Source organism: Megalops cyprinoides, chromosome 11 (genome assembly GCF_013368585.1).
Source record: "Megalops cyprinoides isolate fMegCyp1 chromosome 11, fMegCyp1.pri, whole genome shotgun sequence".
Classification (NCBI taxonomy): Eukaryota; Metazoa; Chordata; class Actinopteri; order Elopiformes; family Megalopidae; genus Megalops; species Megalops cyprinoides.
Genome location: NC_050593.1, coordinates 34,316,762 through 34,335,854, shown reverse-complemented (window position 1 = coordinate 34,335,854; position 19,093 = coordinate 34,316,762). Strand labels below are relative to the sequence as shown.

The window sequence follows — 19,093 nt, the reverse complement described above, 5'->3', positions numbered from 1 at the left end:
ATTACGTACAAAGTTTGTTGACAGTAGATACCTCACAGACTCTTTGCGGAGGAATGGCACTTGGTTTCCCCCTGTCTAAAATTCCGGTTCTTTGCATGCTGAGATCAAAGGTAATAAATTAACGCATTTCACACGTGTAAGATAACTGCCACACAAACCAAAAAATGAATAAATATAATTTACAAATGCACAAGAATGGTGCTGAAACGTAAGATGAAGAACACGATCGTATGCCCAATTATGTAAACTCAAAAGGCTTCGTTCTGTATTGTGAAAGGAAGAAATAGTGGATCCACACATTAATGTTAATAGCATATCACAATATCAATCCCCAAAGAATATTTGCATTTGGAGTTTTTGACAATTCTTTGACATTCTTCTTATAAATAGTAAGAGCTGATTTGGACAGTGCAAACTCCCCATTGAACACATTAATACGAATCTTAACAAGCATTCTGAAAAGATATTCCCTTTACCTATGAGATGTTGCTGCTGTATTCACAGAAAACTTCAGTCTCATTTTTGTGAAGTCTCCATGCAGCCTTATAATTTTAGAAATTTTTATAAATTAATCATTTTCTTCAACTTCACTTTTATCCAGAGCACGGTGGAGAGCTGTTTAAAGATTTAAGAAGAGTAAAATTTTTCATGAGTATTTTTTTTAAAGTACGTAAGAGCCGAGGATGATTGCTAAAAGGGGAAAAAAAGAATTCTACTGACAGTGACATCATAATGACAGGAGACGGGGATCTGGAACACTGTGTTGTTTGAAGAAACAGGTAACAGACAGACACGATGCTGTCAGGACTGTAGCACCTGACTGCAGGTGGGCGGGGCCCTGAGGAGGGTGCAGGGCGGAGCCTGTGAGTGACACATCAAGCGCAGTTATGTTTTGGCAGTAGAGCAGCAGCAGCATGAGTACTGTGTTGTTGCTAGGCAGCACCGGAGTGGGGCGTCGGCTTAGGTCCTGCGGGGCTCCAGTCTGTGAGAGAGCTGGGACAGGGTCCTCTGGTTGTCTATCACATTCAGCTGTCGCACGTAGCTCCGCACGTCCTGATGGTTCTTACTGGCCAGTGACGCTTCAGCATCTGAAGGGGACAGTGGCAGACAAGTCAGTTAAACACCAGTCCTGGAGGATTTGCAGTCTGTATCACTGCCACCAGTTTGAGCCCTTAGAAGCCTGCTGCCATGTTTTAGGCACGCATAAAGCAGACCTCTGTGCAGGCTTTAAATAATGCAATAATAACATTACTCTTATCATATTAGCTCAAAATATCACATGGCACAGAAACCTTTACAGGGAATCCGGAATGTTATGACAGTGAGAGTTCTGCCTGAGCTGGAACAACAGCGGGAAGAAGGAACAAAAACACCATCACCAGAGAGTTTGAATTTTACCCACCTCCGGCTTCACCAAATGGCTCTACTTTAAGGTATTTTGAGAAAAAGAAGAGGGCAAAATGTGAAGACGGAGCTGGGCGCTGACTTACTGAACGGCTGGCTCCGGCAGTATCTCACTATCCTCACGGTGTTTGCGATCATCCGCTGAAACACAGGACACAGCACAGAAAAGCACTCCATGCAGGAGCTGCTTCTTCAGAAAAACTCAGCTGAATGTAGTGCCCAGCACTCCACAATAAACACTTACCATTTTTTCAAAATTGACCAACCCATCCACTAATGTCTTGTTGCCTTCATGAGTGAAAGTCATGTCTAGAAAGATAATAAAAAATATATATAAATAAATATGTACTATTCTGCAAACAGTTTAACAGTGAAATGCTACAGAGGGAGTTACAGTGCAGAGAAACAGTCTGCCATGAGGTGAATCACTAAATGAGTCTTTGCTGATAATACAATGTGTCCTGCATGTGCAAGTGTTTCCACATTTTTCCTCATCACTTCCAGAGGTCCAGAGGGGGCGGCACTATAGCGTAGTGGTACAGAGCAGGACTCACAACTGAAAGGTTGCTGGTTCAATTCCTCCCTGGGGCACTGCTGTTGTAACTTTGGGCAAGGTACTTAACCCAGAATTGCCTCAGCAAAATATCCAGCAGCATGAATGGGTAACATGTACAAAAAAAAAAAAAAAAAATCGTAACCTATGTAAGTCCCTCTGGATAAGAGCGTCTGATAAATGACAATAATGTAATATAACGAAATGTCTAGACACATCATCTTCCATTGTGCAGTGCTGTGTAAACTGTGCAGACTTTGTAAATGGTGCATAACTGCAGGCCATGGGGGGAGTTCTCCTGATCATACCTTTGATAAGCAGGGGCATGAAGGGAATTATGGGAGGGTCCAGCTTGGCCACAGTGAGCCGGTACGCCCGGTGGTTCCTGGAAGGATCCTGGGGAAGCAGACGGACACCGTGAGCCAGACGCTGCGGAAATGGACCCAGCTCAACCACCGGGCTGACATCAGGTAACACTGAGACAGAGGAGTTGCTTTGCATCTTACCATCAGGCTCTCAAACTCCCCGTAGAACTTCTTGAATTTGCTGGGGAGTTTCTGCCAACACAAAAGAGAGGGAGCCCATGTGAAGGCTGTTTATTTCACGTGTAGTATCACACTGTGTTTTGGATTCTGTGATCTGGTGACTGATATATGGTAGTATACTTAACTTCCCTTGTCTAGTCAGGTTAGAACATGTTAACTTGAATAGGAGGGCTTGAATAGTGTTATGCTCACACTCACAGGTCTGGTAGTGTTGTTAGCCTGGTCTGACACTGTTGCTTATTCAACTTGAATGGAAACACTTCTGTTCTCTTGTGCTGGAAGCTGCTCTGGATAAGAGCATCTGCTAAATGAATTTAATGTAATGTAAAGGTGCAGGTTTCCAGCCTGCTCACTGAGGGGAACATGTGTGTGACCGTAGCACATAGCCACACCCACCACAACGCATAGCCACACCCACCACAACGCATAGCCACACCCACTACAGCACATAGCCACACCCACCACAGCACACAGCCACACCCACGGCAGCATGCAGCCACACCCACCACCGCGCAGAGCCACACCCACCTCCCACGTCTGGTGCAGCCGGCTCACGGCTGGGTTGCTCATGCCCATGATGATGGCAAAGAAGGAGTTCAGGTTCTTATTTTCTTTGCAGCTGAAAGCATACACAAACAGAACCACGTGCTCTGGAAGGTGTTTCCTTACAGTGAAAATCACACGGTGTGGGCCATGTTAACTGGCATTTTAACACAGACGACATATTTGTCAAAGGGCAGAAGAAGGAAGGAGAGAGAGAACAAGGTTCACCAGATGTGCTGAACAGGGCGTCCTATACCTCTGGACCATGGGGCGATAATAAATACCTGTGAGATCACAATGTTGTGATCTTACTATTTCTTCAAAGGACATAAGTGCATTCATTGGGTGTTATGGGAGTCTGATGCACCAATGGGAGTGTGAGGCTGATGCAGTGTGCAGTTGTAGTAGGGTCTGATTGGCTAAGTCACAGTGACTCAGTGTGTGGGGGAGGTGACTGGGGCAGGGTGGAGGGACAGTGTTGGGGGTGACAGAGGGAGGGGGGGTATCAGTGGGGGGGGGGGGGGCAGCTGTGGGGTTCCCCTGCGTTGGGCTGCACTCACTGCGCTGCGATCTTGATGAACTTCTTGAGCAGCTGCACGCGCTTGCTGAGCTGGGCGCACAGACACACCTCTGTGATCACCCACAGCTGCAGCTCGTTGAACCTGCGCAGAAACAGGTCCAGGTTGGCCGTGGTCTTCTTAAAACTCTGCTTCCCGAACGTGTGGTATATCAGCTCGTGCTGTGGAAGATTTAAAAAAATTTTAGGAAAGATTTAGGAAAGTTCATGAAGATATTAGTCAGACACTATCTTTACAGAAGTAAACCAACTGCATATGGAGTAGTATTTATTGATCCATCCGCAGTAATTATTGATCCATCTCAAGCGGCATTCCCATTCTGCACCTCGTGTACACAGTTGAAGAGCTCCCAGTCATAGACGGTCATCTGATAGGCCAGGTCTTTGGAGCTCATCAGCTCAAAGCTGCTGATGGTTCCTGTAGAAGGTCCTTCCTGCTCTGGCAGTGGTGTCTGAAAGGGAGGGTGTTCAGATTGACCTCCATAAAACCAAACTACAACAAATTAGACTTCTATAAACTATGGGCAATGATCTGGAAAATGTCTACTGTAAATGTCGGTGTGCTCTATCAGGTTTCTCTCATGCACTACATATACCAACTTCAAATGCCCATCAAGTCATTAAAAGCGACAAATACCTTACAACACCTGTACAGCATCAAATAATGTAAGGTTCAGTGAGGTTTAATCTTTTGCTGCTCTTGTTTTTCCATTAGCGTGAGTATGTCATGTGACGCGTTTCTCTGCGAGGTGTTTACGCACCAGTGCGTCAAACTGGTCCCTGGGGCAGGCAAACAGACGGCCGTTGATACTCAGCGTGGAGAAGACTGAAATGTCACTGGGCTTCAGCACCATCTTGTCTGAGAAAACACAACATATCCCAGCGGGAAGTGATATGGGCATGCCAATAACACAACGCCCCACAGCACTGGCCCCATAGAAAAAGCGGTGAGCTCCAGACTCACATCCTTTACCTGCTGTATGCACATCAACAGCAGGATGCCATAAGTAAAGTCACTCTGGAAAACTTTCCTTAGCTGCCTGATGGATCTTCGACATTGGTACTCAGTTCTCCATATGAGTCATTTTAAGGTAGAGCAATGTAACAGCAGTGTCACCTCAGTGATTCATCAGAGAACGTACGCTAACATGGATTTAATAACCACAGAAGTGAGGACCCCAGACCCTAAAATGTGACTTACAAAACTAAAAATAAAAATGAAAAACAAAACAGACCCACGTCTATTTGATGTGGCACTACGGAATATCAGACATGCCTCCATACTGGCCATAAAACATATTGCTAAATACACAGTTAACAGAGGATGAAGAGGTCAAACTCAGGTCATAACTACAGTGGACAACATAATATCCTTACAAGTTCCAACTGAATCAATCAGTACATACTAACCGTAAAACACTCCCAGTCTATAAACAGAAGCATCCTGACTGGCAAAACTCCAAGTCCCCCGATCTGCTGGTAGCTGTTACTATTCTCACCTCCAGCTGAGTTCACGTTGACCAGCAAGAGATCCTCCACCGACCCCAGCTTGTCGGCCACAGCGTTGAGCACCTCCTTCACCGAGGTGGCCACCGGCACCCGGATGGTGGTGTAGGTGTGGTCCACGCAGTACACCTTAAACAGGACTGGGGAAAAAGCACAGGCCACACTGTCAAAGGTGATGGTTTACTTCACGTAACACTACTGGCACTCAGCAGACACTCTTATCCAGAGCAACTTGCATAGGGCACAGTGTTGTTATACCACTTATACAGCTGTAATATTTACTGAGGCAATTTTAGGGTAAGTACCTTGCTCAAAGGTACAGCAGCAGTGGCCTAGTGCAGAATTGAACCGGCAACCTGTGGGTTACGAGCCCTGCTCCTTTCCACTACACCACACTGCAGCCTACAGCTGCCTTAGAGAGACACGCTGCTCAGAGTGACAGAGAGCATGACTTACAGTTCCAATCTACTCTCTCCCAGGCAAGCACAATCATAGGCGATGGCTTTACAGAGATACAATGCATTGGAAGTGGTAGAGAGATTGACGTATCCCCTGTATACTTTCCAATACCCAGCATCATCAAAGTAAATGATTTTACAGAGAGACACTGCTCTGGGAGTGACAGGTGTTGATAAGTCATGTTCCCTATCTACTTTCTAATCGGAAACACAATGAAAGGCGATGTTTTTATAAACACACTGCTTTAGAACTGATAGAGCAAGTGATTTATAAACACCTATCTACTTTCTAATGGGCAGCACCATCAAAGAGGATGGTTTACAGACAGACACTGCTCTGGTAGCACAGGTGTTGATAAGTCTGGCTCTCTATCTACTTTGTCGCAGGCAGCACCCTCCCAATACAGTTAGACCCATACAGTTCATCATCAGAGATCCGTGTGGCTGAGGGACGTGTGTGAGGTGACGCTCACCCCTCTCTCTCTCTCTCACACTCAGACTTACTTTCGTCGTTACTCTTGATGGACTGACGTTTCTGCTGTCTCTCGTCTCCCGTGCTGAACTGTCGCAGCAGAACTTTGTGCTGAGGGAGAGCAGGCAGCGGGCCAGAGCGAGAGAGAGAGAGAGAGAGAGAGAGATGGGGTAACAGCATCCAGTTTTTTTTTTTCTTTTAGTTACTTTGCAGATGCTCTTATCCAGAGCAATCTACATGGATTACGATTCCCATGTGTTTTCCACTTATACAGCTGGATATTTACCATTTACTGAGGCAGTTGTGGTTTAAGTATCTTAAGTACAACGACGGTGACCCAGCTGGGAACTGAACCTGGAACCTTTTTAAAGTTTCGAGCCCTGCTCCTTACCACCACATATAGACAAAAAGCAGGAATTATCAGATTCTGGGGCCAGGGTAGTATTATGGCATGGGAGTAGTCTTACTTCCTTAATTTGAGCTACTGAAAGGATGGGAAACATGATCTTCCCTGTGTCAGTCAGTTGCTGGCTGTTAAAACCTTCAGGAAGATTCTATCCACCATGACAAGCATACACCACTCAGGCAGAGTATTTTTTCACCCCTCCCTTCCCATGGCCCTGCCTGTATATCGGATCTCCTGGACCCCCTCAATATATATAATATAATATATATAATATATAATATGCATTACAATGTAAGTACAATATATGTTACAAAGCATCAGTTTAATCTAATATGCATACTAATATGCAGAGAAGTCTGAACAGGATATTAAAAAGAAGGAATTTGATATTCAGATTACCTTTTTCTGGGAGGATTTTGCATCTTCCGTACTATGAACATAAACAAAAACATGGTTTGCGAGCGCATCTCTCAGAGAAAAAGACAACAACATCCTGATCTTTAATGTTATGCCTAAACTTTTTACAGTCACCGTTTCAGTGTAAATAGATTATAACTCTGTGAAATGCACTGGATCCTGTACATACTTCTGTTTGACAATCTTCTCCAGTTCTGGGAGCTGCTCCTTCAGTGCTGGGATTAGTCTGGAGTCATCGGACACCGACACGTAAAACTCCTGCAAGGCAAGCCACACTGTGAGGGGCGGGAGTTTGGGGTCTTCCTGTACCCCCCGCAGTTCCAATGCAGGTAGATCTACACTGGGCTTGGGACCACTGCCTTTGTCAGAGTAAAGACACTTGCAAAAATATTAGGTGTGATACTGCACCTTGCAAACATCTCTAATGAGGTGATCGCATGTGCAGAGGATGAGGTATGTCTGTGTGTTGAAGAGGAGAAAAACAAGACCACACGTGTGTGTGTGTGTGTGTGTGTGTGCGTGTGTGTGTCCATGCATGCATCTGTGAGTGTCTGTGCATGTGTGTGCATGTGTTTGTGTGTATCTGTATAGGGGTGTGAGTGTCTGTGAGTGTGTGTGGGTATGTCTATGTGTGCATGTCTATCTGTATGTGTGTATGTGTGTGTGCTCATTTGTGTGTGTGCATGTCTGTATGTGTGTGTGTCTGCACACAGAGGCTGGGGGAACCTGACTGACCTCCAGGAAGGCCAGCGTAGCCTCCTCCTCCTGCAGGTGGTCCCCGTACAGAGACGCCCACTGCAGCACCAGCCGGATCACCCTCCGCTTGCTGCTCAGGGCGTAGTCCAGCTTCTCCTGCTCTGAGCCCTGAGAGGCCTGCGCGTTGTAGGTGCAGAGCAGTCAAGAACAAAGGCACAGAGACGGCACCAGACCTACTGCACACCACGGAGCACAGTCCACTGCGGAAGTGGAAAACCGCTGACCTTAACTTACCCCGTGTGACGAGGTTTTGTTTTTCAGCGAGTTTCTATTATCTATCAGCTCATTACCGCCCGTCTAGCAGGTGCAGATAAGTTGGCAGAGCGCATTGGAAATTTTAGCCTGCTTTTGAAGTTCTGTACTGTAGACGAGTCTCCCTGATGACTGGACTGTTGCAACTGTATCAATGATCACACACATTGCTATTGGATGATGTTTAATGCGTCTGTTTTGATTGGCTTATAGACATTGTTGCATGTGCCTTTAGACTATATCTGGGGTTCTCCAGTGGCAGACTTCTGCATACTGTGCCTTTTGTATGTGCTTTAATGCATTAGTCTCCAAGTACACTTGTAATAAAATGACTTCACTGCAGTAACCTCCTAAACAGATTGGAGTGTGATTTTTCAGCCACACCACCCAACAATAGTCCCAATACCTTCTATGTCACTAAGCACAGGCCATCTGATCTCAGTCACCTTCAGTATTACTGACCACTGTTCATTCATGACAACTCCAGTAGCTGTACTATGCCCTGACCTTCTTCCACCTCTCTCTCTCTCTCTCTCTCAGGAGCTTCATGTGTCAGCAGGCATCAGCGTTTGAGTTCAGAGGATCAAAGAGAAACATGCTTCCCTGAGGAAATACCAGCAGGGCTGTTACACTAACAGAAGCAAGGGGCAGGGGACAGGACAGAACAGAAAGCTGAATCCTTGCTTGGGCAGCACAGTAAGAACCAGGGAGAGAAAGAGGAACAGGCCAGGGGGGAGAGAGACAGACAGGCGGAGAGAGAGAGAGAGAGAGAGAGAGAGAGAGAGAGAGAGAGAGAGATGACAGCTGGAAGGATATTGGGCCATGAGCAGCGGGCACAGCTGACTGTTGGGCATGAAGACGCAGTGCATCAGCACAAAGTCATCCAGAGCCGGGTCTGTGGGCAGAGAGAGGCTCAGAGTCACAGCAGATCCCAGAGTCAGGTCCTGCAGTGCCATTTGTACGGCTGCTGGGACATCGAGCTGTGCCCCACACTGTGGGTGGGGCATCAGCTATCATCCTATCAGCATACAACAAAATCACAAGGCTCAACGTCCCCAAAGTGATCGCGCCTTAGAATTACAAATAAGTTCTGTGGATGTATTACCCATGTGTAGTTACATTATGTATCCCGAGCTTTCCCAAATAGCAAGTGCTGTGTATTATGCATGTAAATGAATTAACTACACAGGTACAGGGTTACTGAAATGTAAATTGCTCCAAAGCAAGCTAAATTAGATTAGCTGTTGTTCAGATTGCTTGTCTGAATAAAATATGAACAAATTGAATTGAACTAAATTACAAAAAAGCAAGAGTTGCATAATCATCTTGAATGTTGGAATACAAACTCTTTACATGCATCCCAGAGCACAATTAAAATTGAAATTATTCAGCTCTGTATTAAATTGTGTTAATTGAAGACCGCATAAGGGTAAATTTTAGAAACGCATTGGCAAAAGGTACTTCCACTACCTGATTCTGTGAAATGTGAATCCAGCCGCATGGTTTCAAGAAAGTGTTCTAGAATCTTCTCTGGTGTTCCTGACATCACAGTGTATCTAGAATAACACAAATACAGGATGATGAATGCATTGAGAGATTGAGTGTGTCTGGAAAGCTAACTGCATAATTAATACATATTTAACTGAACAAGGTCATGGTCACAAACATACGAATTTCAATGCACATACAAACAGAAGACAAGAGTGAGATTTCATGGCAGTGTCTCCCTCCAGACAATCATGAAAGGCAGTCACCTTTGCAGTAAATGGGCTCAGAGAACGCAGAGCTGGACAGCCCACAGGCGAAACTGATAGGCTGATTAGCAGGCGGCAAACTGGCCACAGGAGGGAGAAGCCGCACACTCCGTTACTCCAAATCATTGCCTTTATCAATGACCTGACAGCTGTCATTCAGCACAAACAGTACCATCATCAGAACACTATCTATAACAGTGAGCACCTTCTTCCTTTTCTTATGAGGCAGGCCCTGAGACGTTTGCCTGCGGATGTGGTTTGGGAGGATGAAAGAGACACGAGCAAAGGGTTAAGCATGGCAAGATGAGAAGGCAGGTAGGTATTTAGGAAAGTAGCACTCATCGCACTGCTACAGCCGGTGGGCACACCTTTCTTATTCACTTTTAACTCCACCAGAGTGTTAACACTAACACCACACAATGCCAGGCAAGAGCCAGTAACTCTATGAGGATTGGATCTGTCGAAAAGCACTGTGAAAATGACGCTTAGCACGATTTACAGTTAGTCAATACTGTTGATTGCTTCATGTATGCAGAGCGAAATTATGGCAATTTTGCCATGATTTCAAGCTTGCAATTTCACAGCCCAATTATAATCAAAGCTGTAACCCACCTGAAGTAAAGCTTCGGTTTCACTGCCAGCCACTTGTTAAGTGTTATCAATACATCTGTGCGACTCGCATATTGCGGCAAACAGCCTGATGTCTGTTTGCTCTAACAGTAGGAGATTTATGAGGGAGCAGACACACCATTAGCACTGCGAATGCTGACATCTTCACATCAGAGTGCTGAAATTGATTTAACGGCGACCCTGAGAGCAGTTCTGACCCGTGGTTCTGACTCGCGGTTCTGACCCGCGGTCTGTTATTATCATCAGCCTGTCTCTTTATCACCGTGGCCCCGGTCCAGCAAAGCTTGTCTCGTCAGGCTCCGGCAGCCTGTCACCTTAGGTGGCACCGCGCCTCTGACCCGCCACATGGACACACCCTCCTGTGAGGGACACGCACACACGCCAGGCAGGTCTCGCTGTGACAATCTGTGCACTCTCACGGGATCGTAAAGCACCGGGAACGCAGGGCTGTGTTTCACACTACAAATCCCACAGTGCACCAGGGGGCAGGTGCCAAAGGGAGGACAGATGCATCTCCCTGGGGTGATTTGATAATAAGTTCTAGGAATCTGAGGGAGTTGCAAGGTGCTGAGAGTAATGTGATAAGGATGATAGAATCGTGGCCAACAGACACACCTCTACCCCCCATTCCTGGCAGAAAGAAGCCCAATTGTTCTGTTGCTGTGGGCTGCCAGTCATTGTCAGCAGATGATAAAGCTGGGCTCGAACCCAGGCCTTAGCCTGTGCTCTGAACAAGCAAGTGCTTCGCAGACAGAACCCCTCAGTGTTGGTGCTCTACGTAAAGTATTATCTCTGCAATGAGACCCTCTGTGTCATCAAACAGTGAAGGGATGCAGTCAGGATGCAGTACTCACAGTGAGAGCAGAGGGAAACAGAAAGTGAGTGTAGCTGAATGTCACAGACAGCAGAAGATGACAGAGTAGAGTACTCACTATGGGGGCGGCTGAATTTTACAGACAGGAGAAGAGGACAGTAGAGTATGTGTAGTGGGCGTGGCTGAATGTTACGGTCAGCAGAGAGAGAGAGAGAGAGACAGAGAGAGAGAGACAGAGAGAGGCAGCAGTACTGGTAGTGGGTGTGGCTGAATCTTACAGTCAGTAGAAAGAGAGAGTGAGATGGAGAGAGAGAGAGAGAGAGAGAGAGAGAGAGAGAGAGAGAGAGAGAGAGAGAGAGAGAGGCAGCAGTACTGGTAGTGGGTGTGGCTGAATCTTACAGTCAGTAGAAAGAGAGAGTGAGATGGAGAGAGAGAGAGAGAGAGAGAGAGAGAGAGAGAGAGAGAGAGAGAGAGACGGGCAGCAGTACTTGTAGTGAGCGGGCGTAGTGCCGTGGGTGGAGTTTCGGCTGCTGCTGGGGGTCTTCTCCAGGACCAGCACATCCTGATCGTGCTCCTTCAGACGCACCGTGTTGGCCTCCACGTCCTGCAGACACGCAAGCCGTCACACCTCAAACTGCTGGCCAGCCACTCATACAAAATCAATCACAAACAAATACACAAATGCAGAGATAAAACGGTCCTGAGTGATGGTAAAATGGACTTTGTTTGGTTTGAAAAAAGGGTTAAGACCCCTTTTTAAATAAGAATGTATATATGTGGGTCCTGGAATAGCCCTTTCTTTCAGAGGTCTCACAAGCATAATGGATCACTCAGCTGTGACAAAGCGTTCTGGAAATACGCCAAACTCTTCCTGAAAATTCGAAGACCCCAAAGAGCAGCCTCTGTGGGTCATACAGGTAATGATCACCTGCTCTTTCATGGAAAATCAAGACAATGGTAGTAGTGCAATACCTCTATCCTGCCACCAGAGGGAAACTGACTCCAGGAAAAAAAAAAAAAAAAAAAAACATTGTACAACCTAATATCTTTCAAATGAAAAGAGACCCTATAAAATGCTTAGACTTTTATTTAAACAATTCTACGATAAAGTATGCAGAGCTGCTTTTGCAAGGTACATAAACATCTGCAAAAGCAGCTCAAGAGGCAGGAGCAAAGTAAAAAGCGAAAGCATAATTTTCTATCTCTACATTCAGACCCATCCCTCTCCAGCTCATCTGAGCATAACCACTACTCCCACTGTCTGCTACTGACAGGGGGCTTTTCCTGAGCTCAGCAGACAGTGGCTACGGGATTGTTTCAGGGGCACAGAGATCCGCCAAAACGCCCTCACAGTGTCGCAGTGCGGCTGACCCACCCGCAGGATCCTGTTGAAGTCCTCCTTGTCCACACGCAGGAAGTGACAGTTGTCTTCACGCAGGACGATGGAGGCGGCCCGCGGGGCGTCGTTCACCAGGGCCAGCTTTCCAAAGTCGTCCCCCTCGTGGAGCGTGCAGACCACACCCTGAGGACACAGGGAAAGAGTCACTGTACCCTGCCACAGTCAAAGTCTGCAGACAGCTCCCCTGAGACTAAAGATAACACACACTGAAAAGGCCTGAAATTGTTTGTGATGATGGATACTTAGATCTGTTTTACTAGAAAACACAGAGACAGGCAAGACTGTCTCTTAGAGCTGTTCCTTGCTCATCTTTTTCAATTAAACCACACAGGAGTTGATTCATAAAAAGACAGACCAGCACGCGTTACCTTGCCATAGATAACCACGTTCACGGATCCCTTTAGGATGATGTACCATGAGGTCCCTTCCTCTCCCTGATTGAACACTGAAAACAAGAAAAATCAATGCATGTCCACAGATCAATAGCTGTATTCAGCTACCCCTCTTAACTGCCTGACAGCCTGTCACAAAGGGGCTGACAAAAAAGAACTCCAAAACAGAATCTGGATATTTACCTGAAATTATAAATAAAAATCACTACAGATTCACATCTTAGGAGCCAGGCAGTTCAATTCATATACAAAAGGATGCATCAGTAATGCGTAAAGGATGAAAGCTACAGTGCAAGGTGTAGATGCTGCGAGTGGGCGATGGAGGGGGAAGCGCTTTACTCACACACTGTTCCTGCTTTGGCGTGGGACTCGAAGATCAGGACTCCTGCTAACTCCCTCTTTACCTGCGGGAGCATGAGCAGACAGCATGATCAGCCACAGAGGAGTGAGGACAGCAACAACAAGCCACTATAGGTAACATAACCCACACTCACAGTGGTGGAGAGGTGGGATAAGGCCTTTATGTGGAGAAGCTCTTCGTATACGATTTCTAAATCGTCTACAGTCCTCTGGCCCGGCCTGTAGATGAGGAGTTACATACTATTTAGAAAGCATTTCATGGGGACAAAACCTCAACAATCCACTTTTATCATCAGCAGCATTTGTCAGGAATAACAGCACGTACTACAGTTGCAGCCAGTCAATGAACTTGGTAGATAGCGTGATAGCGAGGATCATGCTTTGTACTTTTTTAAGTCACTCTGGATAAGAGCAACTGCTAAGTGGCTAAAAGTAGATGCAGATGTGTGGATGATAGAACCAGGTAAACATTCCGTCCCTCTGAATACCTGAACTGGAAGGTGACACTTCACACATTGTTAAAGGAAAGAGCGCGAGCTCCCGGGCCTCACTCACGGCTTTCTGAGGATCATGCGCATGAGAGCGTCGGGGCCGATCTGCGAGAGGAACAGCAGGGTGTCCTGCAGCTCCTCCTCACTCTCCTTCTTCTCCTCCTCGCTGGGCGGGGCCGCGTCCTCCTGCTCGTCGTCCAGGAAACGGTAGAACAGGTACTTGTCCTGGAAGTTGTGCTCCTGGTCCACTGCAGCCACACAAAGCACAGGCACATCTGATTAGCCAGCCGCTCAGCTGAAAGACATGCCTGATGTGATCGCCATATGCACACTGATGTTATGAAGTCTCATTCAGCCATTTCTTAAGAAAACTCACAGCATTCAACATCAAGGCACTTCACACCTATGATATGCATGTGTCTCACGTATCACCGATACATGTTGACTTGTGTTAAAGTTACACTAATAAAATTGCATTAACATTGCATTACATTAAACAATTTTAAATCGTTTTAGAGCTGTGCTCTTTCAAACAATGTTTATGAAGACCTCTCTTCACTAGCTCTTAATCTGCTACACTTATTTACACATTGAGAAAGCGTATGTGAGAGAGGGTTGCTGGAGGGGCTGCCGTGCTGTGCGCTGCTCTCGGCCGGCTCGCACCGTGGTTCAGGACTCCCTCCTCCAGCAGCGCCTGCCACATGCCCACGGCTTGGGTGCGAGAGTGAACACAGGAGCTCTGCTGCATCTGCCAGTCAACCAGCTCCGTCCCCACACAGCACTGCCTGCAGGACACACACACACACACACACACACACACACACACACGCACACACACGCACGCAGACGCACGCACATGCACGCATACGCACGCAGACGCACGCAGACGCACACGCACAAACCCCAGAGACTTGTGAGTGAGACTCCTTTTCTTGGGGGAAACTACAAAAATATTGCTAATAGATGTATACACAGACAGACACATGTTCACATTTTAAAGAAAAGAAAGCTAAAGTTTCCTTAGAGTATACCAGTCTCGTCCTGTTGTCGTGATTATGTAGTTACATAGAGTATGAATGACCTCAGGGTTGCCCTTAAAAAATCTCAACTGAGCTCATTGTAATGCTCTGATTTTTTTTTTCTCTCACTTACAAAATGTTATATTCAATATAATGGTGCCAAGCCAGCACCAGTGATGAGACAGTGTTAAAGAATATCACGCCTATGGACGTGCCCCTCGTAAGGTCTCGTCGAACTGTCGGTCATTGATAAACCCACCTGTATGTCTTCAGGTGATACTTCCTGTCTCTGATCATGTGAGGGGCCCTGGACAGGATGGCGTTACGCAACACCTTCCCCGCCCTCAGAATCTTTTCTGATGGAACCTGTCAGGAGGTCAGCAAAAGTGGCAGGATATGACTTACTGTAGAGGTTTACTGCACAGAACCAGTGAAACTGTGTGAAATGGCCCTTTTCAATGCATAAAGGCAGACACGTCAGGCCCGATTAATGTATTTAAGATGTGTGTGGCTTGACTTTAAATGAGTGATGTTAAAAAAAAGTTCACACAATTTGAATAAAAAAAAACCATGGAGACAGAATTCAACAATGGTCAATGGTAAAGGTCAATTCAAAGGTAAATGGTCCGGGTAAATCAAAGTTGGGGATAGCAACACCATCATTCTTTTCATATTTTTATGCCTTTTTCCTTATCACACAATTTAAGAGTTTCTGCTACATCATGTTGCTACCGAATATCCTTGCAGGCATTTCCAGGATGGATTTTCTCACCATTGGACTAAATTCAGGCCCTTCGGCAGCCTATTCCTCTGCCAGAGGAGTATTAGAGGCAAACAGAGATGCCAAGGACACGTTCCTGCCATCACCACAAATAGAGGCTGTTCTTCACCATGATCTCACCAAAGCTGTTCTCAGATTCTCATTCTTCTGAGGACACTGTGCGGCAACACGGACTCGAGCTAAATCTGCGCCTGCTGCTATCACGTGGCAGACCGCGGCACTCTGACACAGATGATGCGGGCACCGTTAAGCAATTACATAATGGAGGTCTACACGCAAACTAAGAACAGCAACGAAAATCAATTAATTGATAATGACATAATCAACAGCCTCCAGGAAGGTGAGGCAGTCTTGTCTTGGCACCACCATTTATTCATTTATAAAAATCTCCCACCACATCCTACCACATCATATTAGAAAGTATCTGCACTGATAATACACTCTTAAATATACAGGATAAATCCTTTCAGAGCATTTTATTCACAGTAGCCACTAACCTGTTAGACCTCTGATTTGTGCACGGTTGAGTGTTTCCTGAACTAGAGGCCATGACCTTTCCCAACCTAAACAAATCCTAAACAATCTATGCATATCACATCACGATCCAACACCCCCTTACCTTGAAGTGACTTATTATCTTAACATCGTTACTTTGCACGATCACATGAACAGGCACCATCTCTAAGCCTGCAGTTCTGTTTTTGCACTTGGCTTTTGTCTCTGAGCAGATGAAGTGAGTTGTGGTGCCAGACCCATCAACCCATAGCTCCACTCAGCAATGAGGGTGACATGGATGCTTATGACTATGAGCGTGACTGAAATGGAGGTCACTGGGGTTAGATAACAATGCCAAATTAGATGGAGTCTTCATGCATACTTTCAACCTCTCATTCAGAAGAGACAGGACCCAACCCAACAGCTTTGCAAGATCACTCTAAACTTCTGACTGACGCAGCTATGAAGTTAACTCCCTGGAGACAGTGTGTTAGCATGTTACTGTCAGCTGGTTTAGCAAACACACCTGATTGGCCGAGGACATGCTGGTAGCACTTCCTCCCTCCCTGACTGAGTGAGCTGTCAACCTCCTGCCATCACATCTGTCTCAGTCGTCATGACAACTGCATAAATGCCATCCCATCAGAACTGAGCTGCAGTCCTGGGAATGAAAGGGGGGGGGGGGGGGGGTTTCCAGGGAGACATTATGGTGAATTGACATGCTAACCCCATCTGTGCGCTGACAGACACGCGGGACTGTGGAACGGCCCCCTTCAGCCCCACACCTGGGGACTGCAGCCCGGGAGAGACGATCACACCCCAGCACAGGGGTCGCGGCCAACATGTGACCCCTCGCCCACAGCTGCTGTTTAACATCTCAAAGGAGCGCATGTGCATCCGTCAGACACACTGCTGTTACACACTGAGACTGCGTCACCCAGCGCCCAGCCTCTGCGCTGAGCTGTGAGATTCACTGCCAGCCAGGGGGAACTCACACACTCTCACTGAGCAGTATCAGGGGACCACAGCATTCACCATGGAAACCAGAAATGCATAAAGAATACATTTACGCTGACAGATCACTGTGAAAACCAGTGACTGCGGGAAATACCAAAACCCAGGCGTTGGATGCAAAATGAAATCAGATAAAAATGAGGACAAGAAATAGTGTTTCTTCTGCCATAAGAAAAATGTTTAAAAGCCAAAAATTTCTGTGATAAAAGGTGAAAACTTCCCCTGAACAATCTTCCTTTTCAACTTCTTTCAGCAAGAATTTTAACCCTGGAGCAATTAAAGGTGTTTATCAATGATAATGTTCTTTGGAACAGTTCTACTGGTACATGTAAAATAATTTCAAACAAATTCAAAATGATTAACAGGTTTATTAAATGCGGATTTTCAGTTATCAGTCTACACTGTTGAATCTAGGGGTCAAGGGTTCGGGAAGAACACTGGATAATTAAGCCTCACCTTCTCTATTTATTCTGCTCAGTTGCGGTCAATATCCATCCATCTAAAACTGCAGTCAGGTTATTGGCCCCCTGTGAATTCCCACCTCAACATGAAGCCAGCAGCTTATCATAGACTGACAGGAAGCCTGTAGGCAAACCACTGTCCTCGATACAAAAACCTACATATAATGCATAAAATAACAGACAATGTGGCCTATGTGTATGCTTTAGCTAAATCCCCCCTTCTGTTTCACTGGTATTTATGACAGGAACGACTTTAATGTGCTATTAACAACCATGTAGGGTAAATGTCCTTCAATGACATAAAAAATAACGATTCAGTTGATAATTTATAACCCCCTGGCCGATCCGATTCTGAAGCATAATCACTAAAAACGCTAACCCAAAGACTACTAAAGTAGCTGACTTCTGCACTCAGTGACTGAATGGAGCTAGTGACTGCTGATCTTTGCTTTGTGGTGGAGGCCACTTGCGAGGACTATGACCTGATGCAGGAAAGTAATTAAACTGCTCTCTGTACTGCAGAACAAACAGGGCTTTGACAGAGCATTCCCATGAGAATGTCAGTGTTTGCGTTCACATTCATATTGAATTCTGGCAAGGGGCCACAACGTTCCACTTCTACTTCTACTCATAAAGCTCGTCAATCTGACATCACCATGTGTGTCAATTTCTTTATCGTTCATTTTGCTATTCATTTTGATAAGATGCACTGAAACGATACAGAGACAAAACACACCAGAACCCTGCACCGGTGACTACCTTCACTGTCCTCTTCCAGAAGCCAGAAACAGTTGTAGTTACTTTTGGGCAACAACAGTATGTTTTGGCTACACTTTTGCTCATCACTCTTTCACTCTCTCCAAATAACAATGCCGCAACGCAAAACAGAACCCCTAATATTATTCTAAATGTTACTGAAAGCATTCAGAGAAATCCGTCACGGAGAGACCACAAAGGGACGAGGTGAAACAGGAAGTGTTAAACACGTCCGTGCAGCAACAGGAGACGGAACTGCCGGTGGTGCCTCGCTTATATTTAGCCAAACGTTAAACAAACTCCGCATTCCTTGCTTATTTAGTATTTTTCCAGGAAGCTAATGACTGCAGTGGATGCTGACCTGTGAGTTCCCTCGTATCCAGCAGATACAAGTACCACTAATATTCCTCTGTGACAGCTCTGCACTAGGGCACCTTAAGTGCACATTATAAAACCAATCAAACAAACCCAATCTAATCAATCACACCGGTGCTGTACATCTCCATTATGTATTTAACAGACTTTAGTTTCATCAAGTCAGCCTGGACTGCCCCTCTGCAAATGACAAGGCACATTTTCATTGGCAACATACAATGGATTAGTTTGGTCTGGATGGCAATCCCAGTTTACAGGTTTTTCAAAGGAGCTACTTACCTTCTTCAGGCTTTTAGACATGCTACTCATGTTGTCTTTGTCTGGCATTCCTATGGAGAAAAAAATAAAACAGCTGTTCATATTTCCTTTAATATGTCCTCCAGTCTTCAATTATTCACTATCAATATTACTCTCTTCATTGTGCCAAAGTGGACAGCTTGAATTTATCACTGAATTGGTATTT

General features: G+C 45.8%; 1 protein-coding gene across 1 annotated transcript in view; it reads right to left on the bottom strand.

The window, feature by feature from the left end:
- Positions 1 to 611: 611 nt before the first annotated feature.
- LOC118785455 (rap guanine nucleotide exchange factor 4-like) overlaps positions 612 to 19,093 on the bottom strand; it is a 45,119-nt gene continuing 26,637 nt past the window's right edge. The window contains exons 6-30 of the mRNA XM_036540097.1: positions 18,910 to 18,959; positions 15,008 to 15,114; positions 14,393 to 14,514; positions 13,794 to 13,977; positions 13,373 to 13,457; positions 13,222 to 13,282; positions 12,855 to 12,931; positions 12,463 to 12,609; positions 11,576 to 11,691; positions 9,360 to 9,445; positions 8,706 to 8,784; positions 7,617 to 7,767; positions 7,051 to 7,139; positions 6,864 to 6,894; positions 6,091 to 6,169; positions 5,122 to 5,268; positions 4,384 to 4,481; positions 3,949 to 4,074; positions 3,606 to 3,784; positions 3,031 to 3,121; positions 2,464 to 2,514; positions 2,266 to 2,353; positions 1,649 to 1,713; positions 1,491 to 1,545; positions 612 to 1,088 (exon numbers count right to left, since the gene is read on the bottom strand). Coding sequence (XP_036395990.1) covers positions 961 to 1,088; positions 1,491 to 1,545; positions 1,649 to 1,713; positions 2,266 to 2,353; positions 2,464 to 2,514; positions 3,031 to 3,121; positions 3,606 to 3,784; positions 3,949 to 4,074; positions 4,384 to 4,481; positions 5,122 to 5,268; positions 6,091 to 6,169; positions 6,864 to 6,894; positions 7,051 to 7,139; positions 7,617 to 7,767; positions 8,706 to 8,784; positions 9,360 to 9,445; positions 11,576 to 11,691; positions 12,463 to 12,609; positions 12,855 to 12,931; positions 13,222 to 13,282; positions 13,373 to 13,457; positions 13,794 to 13,977; positions 14,393 to 14,514; positions 15,008 to 15,114; positions 18,910 to 18,959 — 2,492 coding nt within the window. The 3' untranslated portion in view covers positions 612 to 960. The remainder of the gene's footprint in view (positions 1,089 to 1,490; positions 1,546 to 1,648; positions 1,714 to 2,265; positions 2,354 to 2,463; positions 2,515 to 3,030; positions 3,122 to 3,605; positions 3,785 to 3,948; positions 4,075 to 4,383; positions 4,482 to 5,121; positions 5,269 to 6,090; positions 6,170 to 6,863; positions 6,895 to 7,050; positions 7,140 to 7,616; positions 7,768 to 8,705; positions 8,785 to 9,359; positions 9,446 to 11,575; positions 11,692 to 12,462; positions 12,610 to 12,854; positions 12,932 to 13,221; positions 13,283 to 13,372; positions 13,458 to 13,793; positions 13,978 to 14,392; positions 14,515 to 15,007; positions 15,115 to 18,909; positions 18,960 to 19,093) is intronic.